The sequence below is a fragment of the Nannobrachium achirus genome (genome assembly GCF_963921795.1).
Source record: "Nannobrachium achirus genome assembly, chromosome: 20".
NCBI classification, from domain to species: domain Eukaryota; kingdom Metazoa; phylum Chordata; class Actinopteri; order Myctophiformes; family Myctophidae; genus Nannobrachium; species Nannobrachium achirus.
In genome coordinates this window covers 833,044-848,043 of record NC_137827.1, presented here as the reverse complement: position 1 = coordinate 848,043, position 15,000 = coordinate 833,044, and the positions used below count along the sequence as shown (strand labels likewise).

At 46.1% G+C, this 15,000-nt stretch overlaps 2 protein-coding genes across 2 annotated transcripts in view; one reads left to right on the top strand and one right to left on the bottom strand.

Annotated features, from left to right (window-relative positions):
- The window catches only part of LOC308305476 (uncharacterized protein), a gene marked incomplete at both ends in the record, with an annotated part of 90,283 nt that overhangs the window by 39,031 nt on the left and 36,252 nt on the right, over positions 1–15,000 (bottom strand). Inside the window, 3 exons of the mRNA XM_080750272.1 lie at positions 7,745–7,861; positions 9,526–9,684; positions 11,124–11,282. Of these exons, the coding sequence (XP_080606398.1) occupies positions 7,745–7,861; positions 9,526–9,684; positions 11,124–11,282 (435 nt within the window). The remainder of the gene's footprint in view (positions 1–7,744; positions 7,862–9,525; positions 9,685–11,123; positions 11,283–15,000) is intronic.
- LOC308305405 (glutathione reductase, mitochondrial-like) lies at positions 3,098–4,777 on the top strand (the record flags this gene model as incomplete). The annotated part of the gene is made up of 2 exons (XM_080750206.1): positions 3,098–3,910; positions 4,160–4,777. 2 exons carry the CDS (start codon positions 3,098–3,100, stop codon positions 4,775–4,777), a joined length of 1,431 nt encoding a protein of 476 aa, XP_080606332.1.

Genomic DNA, 15,000 nt, shown 5'->3' with positions numbered 1-15,000 from the left:
CACCTTATATATATCTTATAATATCATGTTCAACTTATCTTGTATATATCTTATACCTGCATAGAAGTTCCTCACTAATTAACGCTGAGGAATAAATGAAGTTAGACACCAGCAAACATGGTATGTGCACACCAACACACACAAACTACACACATTCACTCCTGCACAAGTACAGTACAACGCAAACACACACTAACATGTGCAGGGTTAGGGCACAAATTCCTTCTAATTGAGCGGCCATTTGTAAGCCCTTCACAACACACACACACACACACACACACACACACACACACACACACACACACACACACACACACTTTTCTAAGGACAGAATGGCAACAAATTATCTCAGAAAGAAGGACAGCAGCTTGTAGTGGACATTAATTAGAGGTCCTCAATGTGTCACTGAAGACACACACACACACACGCACGCACGTGTGCACACACACACACACACACACGCACACGCGCACACACACACACACACACACACACACACACACACACACACACACACACACACACACAGGTAGTCACAACTTGTCCATGGGTTCAGAGAGGTTCATTTCCCTGCTAATGACTTTGACCTGCTACTTCCTGTCATGTTACACACGCACAAGCGCACACGCGCGCACACACGCACACGCACGCACACACACACACACACACACACACACACACACACACACACACACACACACACACACACATTCTACTCTGGTTGCTGTTTTTGGTCTTTCATTTATCATTACCAGCTCAGAGGCGCTGTGGTTAGAGTGTCCGTCCTGAGACTGGGAGGTTGGGGTTCGATCCCCAGCTGGTTCATATCAAAGACCCAATGCCTCAGCATCAAGGGTTGTACTGGGGGTCCCTGATGCCTCAGCATCAAGGGTTGTACTGGGGGTCCCTACCATAGACCAGGAGGGTGAGATGCCACCTCCAAGTGGTGCCATGCTGCTACCACATGTCCTCCATGCCAACCTACGTCACAATGCAGTAATAAACTAGACCAGGTCAACCTGGTTGTGCCAGACCCCCTGTCTGTCATCATCATTTATGACATCATGCCTTTTGTAGGCATGTCATCATCATGTCATCATCATATATACCCTTTATATAGAAAACCCGGACAGACCGACATTTGCTTATGTAGGCCTACCCATTTCCATGGGTCTGGCAATCATACTGACAAATTGCCCTGAGCTTCCACCAATTAGAACATGGATGGAATTCAGAGAGTGGAGGGTATGTTCCAGTCAGGTGTCTTTTTGCCCTCCCTGCTCCAAAGGCAGTTCTTGAGCTCAAATGTGGCCGCAAAGCAGGTTGCAAGGGACGGTGCAGCTGCTCAAACAATAACCTGCCTTGCACTCCTCTCTGCATTATGCTATGGTGGAGACTGTCAACACTATTAGGGACAACATTCAAGATGAAGAAGACGAATAGATCCTGCATTTCTGAAATTACTGTATTGTCATGATTCTCTTTGGGCATCATTGACCATCTCTCTTTAAGAGGATAGGAGTGGGGTTTGTGTGTGTGTGTGTGTGTGTGTGTGTGTGTGTGTGTGTGTGTGTGTGTGTGTGTGTGTGTGTGTGTGTGTTCTGCGTGCCCAAAGTTGCAATACCTTCATGTAATCCCTGCAGTAACACCTGTTTTTTCAGAGCTCAACACCAGTAAGACTCCCTAATCGGGAGATAAGCGACCGTAGGTCACTTATCTCCACAAATAGAGCAAAAATTTGTTTTTCCAAAATCTTCCTGAGCATGTTGATGACATGAGTGTAGACATACTGTGTAGTGATTTTCGTGATTTTAGGGCAAAATCTGAATCGGCCTCATGGTGGCGCTAGAGGGCCATGTGAGAAATGAGGGGTGGGGTCTCCGCGCCGCCAAGGCGGACGAATAGGTACCGGCCCCGGCTCTCCCGGTCGCTCCTAGCCCAAGTTACGGCATTTTATGTGAGCTGCAGTGGCAGGGGGTCCTCCACTGGGGGCGCCACCACTTTTGCATCCGTTCTGGAGCACCAGGAGTGGGTGGTCCCCGGGAATGCCCCGTGAGCAGCCCCGTTGGGGTGGTCATTTGGTAATTTTTGCACATGTGCTCATTTTTTACACTTGGGGCTCCCCGAGGGAGCTGGGGGTCCCTGGAGCTCCGGGGGTCCTTGGAGGTTGTAGTTTGGCAGGTAAGGAGTGTGTGTGCAAAATCTGGCATGGATCGGGGCAACGGTTGCGGAGATATGAGCAGGGCAAAAGTGTGACGTGTGACGTGTGTGACGGACGGACGGACGGACAGACGGACACCTCGAGCAGCTGTCTGTAGTAAGTGCGACCTACGGTCGCAAACAAACACTTTTATGCTTCAATTATGATCTAATAATTTGACATTGTTCTGAAGCAGGAGCAGAGTGATTACTGAGATAGGCTCAGGGGTCCGTCTGGGGGGTCCCAGGTGAGGAAAGACCTCAACCAAAAGTAACCTACAAAACAACTCTAATATTCTGTAAATCCGACATTAACTGGCTGGCATACTGTTCTGGGAGGTCCCAAAATAGAAGACCCCCGAAAAAGGGGGTGGGGGTCCGGAAAATTAGACACCCTTTATTTTCTCATAGTTTGTAATAGAATCAAGATCTAAAAATCCGGTCCACACTAGAAGCAAGACAGGAATCTGGAGTTATGTACTGTCAATCAACATATCTCTCTCTCTCTCTCTCTCTCTCTCTCTCTCTCTCTCTCTCTCTCTCTCTCTCTCTCTCTGGTTCTGCAAAAAAAAAGAAAAAACAACGCAGATAGTTGTTTTTTGAGCGGTGCCAAGTGCCAACCACTCCTATATCTGGCTTTGTGTGCTTGTATGTCCGTCCCGCAAAGCTGGCCGTTGGCCAAGCTTCACAGGACGTTTAATGAAATTGACCCATAAAAGGCACCCCTCACTTCACACTGGGTGTGATTTTTCAGCAATCAGATTGCGTCAAATCATTATCTGTCCTACAATGTCCAACCTAACCGCGCAATGACATCACAACATCATCATCACAATCGTGTCTTTTTTCTTTAAAATGAATCATCCGAGTTTCACAGACATCATCGGGGAGCATCGTCATGGCCTCGCAGTCGACAGCAGCAACAAAGCGATTCGACCTGCTGGTGATCGGCGGGGGTTCTGGGGGTCTGGCGGCCGCACGGAGAGCAGCGGAGCTGGGGGCGACCACCGCGGTGATAGAACGTCACCGACTGGGAGGAACCTGCGTTAACGTCGGCTGTGTCCCCAAGAAGGTGATGTGGAATGCAGCGGTTCATGCAGAATACCTGCTCCATCACTCTGACTACGGCTTTGAGAACGAACTGCCTCACCTCTTCCACTGGGAAACTCTCAAGGCTAAACGTGACGCCTACGTCAGGCGTCTGAATGATATTTACCGTGGTAACCTCGACAAGGCTGGCATTGAAACTATCCACGGTCAGGCCAGGTTCACAGACCACCCTGAGCCTACAGTGGAGGTCAATGGGAAGAAGTACACAGCGCCTCACATCCTGATCGCCACTGGAGGGCGCCCTTCTGAAGTGAGTGACAGTGAGATCCCAGGAGCCAGTCTAGGCATCACCAGCGATGGTTTCTTCCAACTGGAAAGCCTCCCGCGGCGCAGCGTCGTTGTAGGAGCAGGATACGTTGCCGTGGAGATGGCCGGCATTCTGTCCAGTCTGGGATCCAAAACATCTCTCATCATCCGACGGTCAGCCGTCTTACGGAACTTTGACGCTCTGATAAGTTCAAACTGCACGACTGAACTGCAAAACTCTGGCATAGAAATACTGAAGAACAGCCAGGTGAAGACAGTGAGGAGAACACAGCAGGGTCTGGAGGTGACAGTCGTCACCAAAGATCCAGAGGAGAAGACCTCTACTATCCATGGAGTGGACTGTCCAGAGGAGAAGACCTCTACTATCCATGGAGTGGACTGTCTAGAGGAGAAGACCTCTACTATCCATGGAGTGGACTGTCTAGAGGAGAAGACCTCTACTATCCATGGAGTGGACTGTCCAGAGGAGAAGACCTCTACCATCCATGGAGTGGACTGTCCAGAGGAGAAGACCTCTACTATCCATGGAGTGGACTGTCCAGAGGAGAAGACCTCTACTATCCATGGAGTGGACTGTCCAGAGGAGAAGACCTCTACCATCCATGGAGTGGACTGTCTCCTCTGGGCCGTCGGTAGAACACCCAACACTGCTGGACTGGGCCTCCAGCAGATGGGCATCCAAACAGACCAAATGGGCAACATCGTTGTGGACGAGTTCCAGAACACCAGCCGCCCGAGCATCTATGCTGTTGGGGACGTCTGTGGCAAGGCCCTCCTCACGCCCGTTGCCATCGCTGCAGGTAGAAAGCTGGCACACAGGCTGTTTGAGGGGAAGCCTGAATCCAAAGTGGACTATTCTAACATCCCCACGGTGGTCTTTGCTCACCCGCCCATCGGTACGGTGGGTCTAACGGAGGCGGAGGCCGTTGAAAGCAGAGGGAAGGAGAATGTAAAGACGTACACCACCTCCTTCACCCCCATGTATCACTGCCTCACAGCCAGGAGGTCCCAGGTTGTCATGAAGCTGGTGTGTGTGGGCGAGGAGCAGAAGGTGGTGGGGCTGCACATGCAGGGCCTGGGCTGTGATGAGATGCTGCAGGGCTTTGCTGTGGCCATGAAGATGGGAGCCACCAAACAGGACTTTGACAACACCATCGCCATTCACCCCACGTCGTCTGAGGAGCTGGTCACCATGCGTTGATAAAACAACACCGTGGCCATTCACCCCACGTCGTCTGAGGAGCTGGTCACCATGCGTTGATAAAACAACACCGTGGCCATTCACCCCACGTCGTCTGAGGAGCTGGTCACCACGCGTTGATAAAACAACACGGTCGCCATTCACCCCACCTCGTCTGAGGAGCTGGTCACAATGCGTTGATAAAACAACACGGTCGCCATTCACCCCACGTCGTCTGAGGAGCTGGTCACCATGCGTTGAGATAAAAATCAAACCTCGGTTCGAATTGAAGCGGTGGACAGATAAAACTTCTATTCTGAATGTATTTGGAGAGCTGTTATGACAGTTGGTATAATAGGTTTAAAAAATAAAATAGATTAAAACACATACATTAAAATAAGAATTTGTAATTAAATAAATACATAAATAAATATAAAATTAATTAAATTAAATAAGACAGATAAACCCTGAAGGCCAAATTATCATGTGAAGCTTGACCAATCCTCAAAGTATCCATTCATCTGACCGGGAGGGACACCGCACACATATTCTAGATGTACAGGACATATAAAGCCTATTCATTCTGAACTGAAATGACCATATATGGACATGGGACACACATTTTGCTTTTTGAAAAAGCCTATTCATTCTGGACTGATATTTTACACGTACGGGACAGGAAAAACCTGTTCATTCTGGCCTGGAGTGACCATATATGGACATAAGGTAACGGACATTCTGTTTTTGAAAAACCCTGTTCATTCTGGACTGAGATCACCATATATGGTAATTAAACGGACATTCTGTTTTTGAAAAAGCCTGTTCATTCTGGACTGAAATGACCATATATGGGCGTGATACACACAAAGCCATTCATTGGAAGCGGTTTCCACCGCTTCAAAAACAAACTAAACAGAAGGCCCTTCTTGCCGCCCAACATCACTAGCTTAAGATCAGCATAATCAATCCTCCTTACTCTCACAACAGCAGCTTAACACATTTGCTGCCAGCATTTTATTTTTTAATTTATCCTATAAGTTCTGCCATAGATGGAGATCTCTGGCTTTCATTTGAGGAGGCTTGGGAAGCTGACAGATCAATGACATCCCAAATAAAATAAAATAACAAATTGTCCAAATTATTGAACACACAGTATGTTTCAATGTAAGGGCAGAGCGCCACCTGCTGTCTAAAGGTTGACTTCACTCAACAGAGAGTAAATAACAGCCTCCATTCTGCTCACACTGAGACTGTTTATGTCCTCATCCATCTGTACACGCACAGACACGCACACACACACACACACACACACACACACACACACACACACACACACACACACACACACACACACACACACACACACACACACAGCAAATGATACTCTATCATTCTATCCATTCTGATATGCTGTGTGTGTGTGTGTGTGTGTGTGTGTGTGTGTGTGTGTGTGTGTGTGTGTGTGCGTGCGTGCGTGCGTGCGTGCGTGCGTGCGTGCGTGCGTGCGTGCGTGTGCACAGAAATATACCCCAGTAAAAGACTTAATGTGCAATGTATTTATCACTGTCTGTGTGTTTCATATCTGTCCCCATACAATATACACTATGGGTTTGTGTGTGACACACATGCCTGTGTGCGTGAGTTAGCAAACAAGTGAGTGAGTGAGTGAGTGAGTGAGTGAGTGAGTGAGTGAGTGAGTGAGTGAGTGAGTGAGTCAGTCAGTCAGTCAGTCAGTCAGTCAGTCAGTCAGTCAGTCAGTCAGTCAGTCAGTCAGCCAGCCAGCCAGCCAGCCAGCCAGCCAGCCAGCCAGCCAGCCAGCCAGCCAGCCAGCCAGCCAGCCAGCCAGCCAGCCAGCCAGCCAGCCAGCCAGCCAGCCAGCCAGCCAGCCAGCCAGCCAGCCAGCCAGCCAGCCAGCCAGCCAGCCAGCCAGCCAGCCAGCCAGCCAGCCAGCCAGCCAGCCAGCCAGCCAGTCAGTCAGTCAGTCATTCAGTGCATCGGTGTATTGTCTAAATATTTCAGCTCTTAGGAGGATCATCCTTTGTTCCTCGTTACGATAGAAACACACTTCCCCAATAGTGATTTATACTAGTTGACTCATCTGACCCACTGGTAGTCGACTAGTTGATAACCTGTTATGTAATATAAGACGCTCAGAGGCATTTGGCAGCAGCTAGGTTGTCATGACAACGGGTATACGGATGTGCTGTTTCAACTCTTCAGTCTTCACTGCTCTTTTTCTGAAAATGCATTTCTTTCCACTTTCCTTCTCTGTTTTGTCTTTCTAATGTTTATGGAGAATGGAGTGTCTTTTTTCAAGAAACCAATCCATTCCCATTGAAAAGCAGACTCCACCTTCATAGATTTAAACTTTGAAGTCAGAGACGGTGTAAAAAATAGCAAAAATATCTGATCTACAAGCTCAATGTTCTGCAAATCCCCTGATAATCTACTGTCTTGCCAATAGCAGGACTTGTGACGTTTTAAAATAGCACATCTGTACGAAACAAACGCACATGTCGAGAACGTTGCGCTGCAACAACGAACAGCAGCATAACACAATTACCACGATCCAAGTCCTCATCCATTTTAGCTGCTACCATATTAAGGAATGTAAACTGGAAAAAATGACTGTATCTGCTGTGTCTCTACTTAAACACAGTACACAATAAACCCAGCCGTTGGTCAATAACAAGGCTATAGGCTAACTAGCTAGCCTCTGCTACACAAACACTCCACCGTCTGTCTGTCCAGGTCTTCAGCCATACAAACCCACGTAATAATAATAATACAAATGAATCGTATCACCTATTTGATTAGTACCAACAAGGTCGACTAGTGGTTACACTAGTCGACTAGTTACGCACACACACACTCACACACACACACACACACACACACACACACACACACACTCACTCACACTCACACTCACACTCACACTCACACTCACACTCACACACACACACACACACACACACACACACCTACCTGGTTAACATCGATACCGTGTGTCTTCATGTACTCCAGGTCGTTGACCTGTCCTCCTTCTGCAAAGTCCATGGTTAGAATCCTCTTGGTGCAGAGGTCCCAGTGGACGCCCGGGACCTGTGTGTACCACAGAGACAGGGTTAGAATCCTCTAGAGGTCCCAGTGGACGCCCGGGACCTGAGTGTACCACAGAGACAGGGTTAGAATCCTCTAGAGGTCCCAGTGGACGCCCGGGACCTGAGTGTACCACAGAGACAGGGTTAGAATCCTCTAGAGGTCCCAGTGGACGCCCGGGACCTGAGTGGACCACAGAGACAGGGTTAGAATCCCTGGAACATGTGTGGGAGAGAGAAGTGATAGCTCATAGACCCCTAGCTCTGGTCCATAGCGTTAGTGGAGTTCTCCCTAACGCTATGTTCCTCTACCTCCGTATTCCTTGGCAAAACCGGAACACCCCGCCGTCTGGTCCAAAAATAACAAAAACTGTTTCGCCCCTCACCAAACCAAAGGTATCAGTGGACAGTTGAAAGCTTACTCTACTTAGTGGACGCGGGCTGAGCCCCCCACCACACGATTAAAATACATTTCTAGGGAAAAATGAAAAATATTCCACCGGATGGAGACGCTCTTCCAGGTTTTTACAAAACAGCGCTTCCAACGTCGCAGAATTGAATAACACCCAGTGAGACTAATGCTCAGTGTAATTCGGTCCTCTGACCTGCGCGGCAGTAGTGAGTTGGCACCTTGATGGCGACGACAAATAGTGAAAAACGAGAAGAAATGGAGTCTCCATCCGGTAGAATATTTTTCATTTTGCCCTAGAAATTTATTTTAATCGTATGGTGGGGGGCTCAGCCCGCGTCCACTAAGTAGAGTAAGCTTTCAACTGTCCACTGATACCTTTGGTTTGATGAGGGGCGAAACAGTTTTTGTTATTTTTGGACCAGACGGCGGGGTTTTCCGGTTTTGCCAAGGAATACGGAGGTAGAGGAACATAGCGTTAGGGAGAACTCCACTAACGCTATGGACCAGAGCTAATAGACCCCATGGGCCTTACCCCTTAACCATAAACTTATTTACCTTTTTTATATATTTTGAAAAACATACAAAAAAAAAGAAAATCAAATAGTCAATCTACAAGCTCACGTGTCGATGTAGATCGGCTAGTTAAATGATTTAAACATTCTTTTCATGTGTGTACCTTTAAGAAGTTAAAGTGACCCAACATGCTGTGTTACTGTACCTTTAAGAAGTTAAAGTGACCCAACATGCAGGCTGTACTGTACCTTTAAGAAGTTAAAGTGACCCAACAGGCTGTACTGTACCTTTAAGAAGTTAAAGTGACCCAACATGCTGTGTTACTGTACCTTTAAGAAGTTAAAGTGACCCAACATGCTGTGTTACTGTACCTTTAAGAAGTTAAAGTGACCCAACATGTAGGCTGTACTGTACCTTTAAGAAGTTAAAGTGACCCAACATGTAGGCTGTACTTTACCTTTAAGAAGTTAAAGTGACCCAACATGCTGTACTGTACCTTTAAGAAGTTAAAGTGACCCACCATGCTGTGTTACTGTACCTTTAAGAAGTTAAAGTGACCCAACATGCTGTGTTACTGTACCTTTAAGAAGTTAAAGTGATCCAATATGCAGGGTGTACTGTACCTTTAAGAAGTTAAAGTGACCCAACAGGCTGTACTGTACCTTTAAGAAGTTAAAGTGACCCAACATGCTGTACTGTACCTTTAAGAAGTTAAAGTGACCCAACATGCTGTGTTACTGTACCTTTAAGAAGTTAAAGTGACCCAACATGGCCGCCACCTTCTCGGCGTTGCGTCCCTCATTCAGGAAGTCCAGCTCCAGTGGGAGGTTCCTCTTGGCTTCATCCACCAACCACATGAAGGCAAAGTCTGGGAACAGCCAATGGACCGCCCGGATCAATACCTGTGATGACAATACACATGATCAATACCTGATCAATACCTGATCAATACCTGTAATATAATACACATGATCAATACCTGTAATATAATACACCTGATCAATACCTGATCAATACCTGTAATATAATACACCTGATCAATACCTGATCAATACCTATAATATAATACACCTGATCAATACCTGTAATATAATACACCTGATCAATACCTGTAATATAATACACCTGATCAATACCTGATCAATACCTATAATATAATACACCTGATCAATACCTGATCAATACCTATAATATAATACACCTGATCAATACCTGATCAATACCTATAATATAATACACCTGATCAATACCTGATCAATACCTATAGTATAATACACCTGATCAATACCTGATCAATACCTATTGTATAATACACCTGATCAATACCTGATCAATACCTATAATATAATACACCTGATCAATACCTATAATATAATAAACCTGATCAATACCTATAATATAATACACCTGATCAATACCTATAATATAATAAACCTGATCAATACCTATAATATAATACACCTGATCAATACCTGTGATATAATACACCTGATCAATACCTGTGATATAATACACCTGATCAATACCTGTAAAACAATACACATGATCAATACATGTAATGATAATACACCTGATCAATACCTGATCAATAACTATAATATAATACACTGATCAATATGGATGAATTTGGGAAACTGTTTGTCTTAGCATAACTTTTGTAACTGTACTGCTGTATATTGAAGCAATAAGCCACAAGAGGCGAGTGGTTACCTGGTATTTTACACCAGCTGAGAGGCGTGGTGACCAACCTCCAACCCTCTCAGCCGTTATAAAATACAGGTAACAACATGCCTGAACCCACAGTAGAACCAAAAACATGGTCTCCTATACTGTAAGCTCAGAAAGTAGGTCATAATATAACCTTATGGTCATATGACCCTCATACACAAATCATACAATTATGTATCATAATTCATATCTATCAAATGCCTCGGGTGGCTTATTGTTTTTTAAAACGGTTACAATATGGTAACATGAAAAATCATAGACATGTACCAATTAAAACTGTTCTATTTCACTATAAGGTCTGCTCTGCAAGAAAGTCGTCCCCAGCTACAAGAAAGTAGTTCCCGGCCAGGCTGCAGAAACAACACAGGTGCAGATAATTGGTGCACTGTGGAACACTGTGGAAAGAAATAACACACCTGGGTTTGATATAAACTGATTCAAGGTGTGCGTTATAGTCTCATATACCACAGCAACCAGCCAATCAGAATCAAGGAATGGAACTAGCCGTTTTAGAATAGTCAGTAGCCTCGGATCTCGGTTAGGCTACTCAGTAAGTAAACCATTCAGACAGTCAGAGAGACAGACAGACAGACAGACAGACAGACAGACAGACCTCCATCACCATGATATCCTTGTTGCTCTGCGTCTGGACTTTGGGGTGTTGAACCTTCACAGCCACCGTCCGTCCGTCATGCAGCACGGCGCGGTGGACCTGAGCCAGAGAGGCTGCACCCTGGGGGGTCTGCTGGAAGGATGAGAACAGCTCTGACAGCTGAGCACGCACACACACACACACACACACACACACACACACACACACACACACACACACACACACACACACACACACACACACACACACACACACAGTGAGTATGTAACCTGGCATCACCAGTCTTTCCACCTGGGAGGAAAGCCTGCTATTGGTTCACAGCGGGCCATGTGATCTGGTCTAGGCGTGGCCTAAACTGGAAACAAGCAGGGCTGTCTTCAAAAAATAGACGAGTCATTTTAAACCCCCAGAATCAACGCCAATTGTTTGAGTCGAGGAGTCGAAAATATATTATTGTACCAGTTACTACAGCGGTGCGGTGCGGTATTAATAGCGCTGGACTGGTGTCATGTACTTCCAAATGAATCCATCTTACTTCCTAATACTTGTACGTAGACTTCAAAATAAAACCAGTTAACGTGACTTGAATGTTGCCTTGATCATATTACATGCAGCTCTTATTTTGAAGTTAACGGCTTTGAGAGGAAATACGCCAACGTGTTGTTATTCTACTTGTTGGAGCCAAGAGCAAGAAGCAGCAGCGACAGCCACTCTTTCACTCACTGAGTCACACTGTGTGGTCTCAGGCTGAGAAGTAGGGAAGTATTTTTATTGTCTCGCACCAGCGACGACTTGATCAGCAAAAAGCTCTTTTGATACAGCAGCGCTGTGCTCTGAGAAAATACAAGCTGTGGAAATAATAAACGACACACAGTTGTGTTGTCAAAGCGATGCAGTATTCTTGTCCCTTGTCCATCTTTATAATATCTCTGGTCAGAGCGGTGACAACATGAGACACGGTGGCATGACTGGGCCACTCCACCAGCCAATGGGAACTCAGGACACAGGGGGCGCGGGCAGAGCCAGTCAGAGGTGGCACGGGAGAAGATTATTCGTGCTTTAAGGCAGGTTGGCACCGCAGAGACACTGTCCCTACATGCCAGTCAGCAGGCTGGCACAGAGGAGGGCACAGCGAGCAGGCAGCAAATACACTGGTTGAAGATGTGTGTCTCTTTAAGGCAAATAAACTGGGCCTCAAACTTACTTCCTTCACAGGAGTTACCAATGATACTAATGAAGGCTCTGTTCCATTCTGCTCAAACAGAGTCAGTGTTACCAATGATACTAATGAAGGCTCTGTTCCATTCTGCTCAAACAGAGTCAGTGTTACCAATGATACTAATGAAGGCTCTGTTCCATTCTGCTCAAACAGAGTCAGTGTTACCAATGATACTAATGAAGGCTCTGTAGGGACATTTGAATGTATATTTTTAAAAGCGAACATTTGTAAGGTGTCTTCATTGAAAGGCTGAACACATGCACGCTCTCTCCCAGGACTACAGATCCCACAATGCAACAGGAGATGATGACAAAATGTTCCACTCCGCCCAGGCTCCATGTTGTCAGAGTTAGAAAAATACTTTCATCTGAGATTCTGTTTGGACCTCACACTTATAGTAACACACACACATACACACACACACACACACACACACACACACACACACACACACAAACACACAAAGACACTGAAATGCACCCACTCACAGTTACGACCCTAATGAGGCCCCTTTTAGATGAAAACAGGCTTCACTGTAAACGGCTAAGAGCCGTTTAGTTTTCATTTTTTATGTGGTCTTTAGATTAAAACGCAATTTGTCCCTAAACGCGGTAATTTGCATGCCAGGTCGCTAGGTGGCGCATGTCTCCATGACCGCACTGCCCAAGTTCCGTTCTACTTTCTAGCAGCCAGCAAAGAAGTCCTCCTCAGTCAGTCAACACAACGCACTGCCGTCACACAGCACAGGCAGACTGGCTGGCTGGCTAACTATAAATGATTAAAAAGTTTGTTCCAGACGGTCGGAACAGACACATGTACCATACACATCCCGGGACTATATTTATTCCTTATGATACGATACAGAAAAAGGCGTTCACTTCACGCTTCGTTTCAACACAGAGGACTGGAGTCAATGCCTTTACTGCAGCTTATGGAGGGGATGATGATGATGATCGTGTCATGATAAACATTATAGGCTACTGTCGCTATTTTCAGCGTCGGCTATTTTTGCAGTTGTCTGCTATTTTCACAACTTGTGAGCTTGTAGGTCGGCTATTTTCACAACACACCGCGACGCGTTGTGAGCTTGTAGATCGGCTATTATCACAACGCACCGCGACGCGCTGTGAGCTTGTAGATCGGCAATTTTCACAACGCACCGCGACGCGTTGTTGTGAGCTTGTAGATCAGCTATTTTCAAATAGCTACGGTATAAATTAGGGCTAACGTTAGCAAATAAATGTACTTAATAGTTACTTTACAGTTTACACCACTGGGACAGCCCTAGGACGTCCCACATCTTATCATTTTCAGTGGTTTGCTGCGTTTACGGTATTTAGATGAAAGCGGGAGATATAAAGCGTTTTTACCTTTTCCACTTTCACAGGGGGGTTCACTTTGTTACGGTTTCACCCCCCGAAGACGCCATTTTCGTCTAAATGACCCCCCACAAACGACTATAAATCATTACGTTTACAGTGAAGCCCGTTTTAATGTAATAGGGGCCTTAGTGTGCGTGTGTGGAGGTTAATCATGCGTCCCCAGAGACATGGAGTCCATTAGACTCTCTGATGGTACGCACGCACGCACGCACGCACGCACGCACGCATACACAAACACACACACACACATCCACAGGGAGCCTCTGTTAGAGTTCATGTGCTGCTAGTCAACATGACCCTTCACACTCTGACATCACAACGATGGAGGTTTAAATAGTGTTCATCATGACATCACAATGATGGAGGTTTAAACAGTGACATCATGACATCACAATGATGGAGGTTTAAACAGTGACATCATGACATCACAATGATGGAGGTTTAAACTGATGGAATGATGGTTTTCACAGCAACATTCACATTCTGTTTAGTCTTTTGAATAAAATGCAATTTAGTGTTTGTTAGCCATGTTTTAGTCATCTGACTTTTTAGTCGAATAAATCTAGAAATCTAAGACAATCTGATTTCAATAAATGTAACCCCAGGCATTTGGGTCCAAATGGAGGCAAATTTACTTGAATATTTTTTTTTTCTCCTTTAATGTTTCTACAAACCAGACTTGCACCTTTCTTTTTTTTCTTTTTTTGCCTCTATTTGTTATGCCTCTATTGACAGCATACTGACAGGAAACAGGAAGAGAGATGGGGAGAGACACGCAGCAAACGTGGTCGGGAACGGGACTCGAACCCGCGACACACTGTCAGGCATCAGAGCCTGTGTGGTGTGCACCTGGACCGCTAGGTCAGCGGGAGCCCCACGTGGAACCTTTCTTAGCGTCCTCTCCACATCATTTCATTGGGTTCTCTGCTGTCATGAAGACATGCTGCAGAGCGTTTCCCAACGTTTTAAAGTATTTTAGAGGGTGTGTGGAGATGGAGACCCTGTTGGAATTCACCCAGATAGGTTGTTGTAGTTTCACCTATAGTGTCCACCCCAGGGTGCCCCGTCACCCTGGGGGGTGCCGTGACGGCAGTCCAGGGGTGCCGTGACATAATTTTATTGCGACCGAAGGTCGCATATACTCTGAAGAACCGTGTCGCTTGAGTGTCCTTCCTTCCTTCCGTATCCTCGTGACCGTCCGTATCCTCTGTGATGTCAGTGTGATGTCAGCGAGTTGTGACATCACTTCCTGTACAGGGCGGCTACACGAAATGTG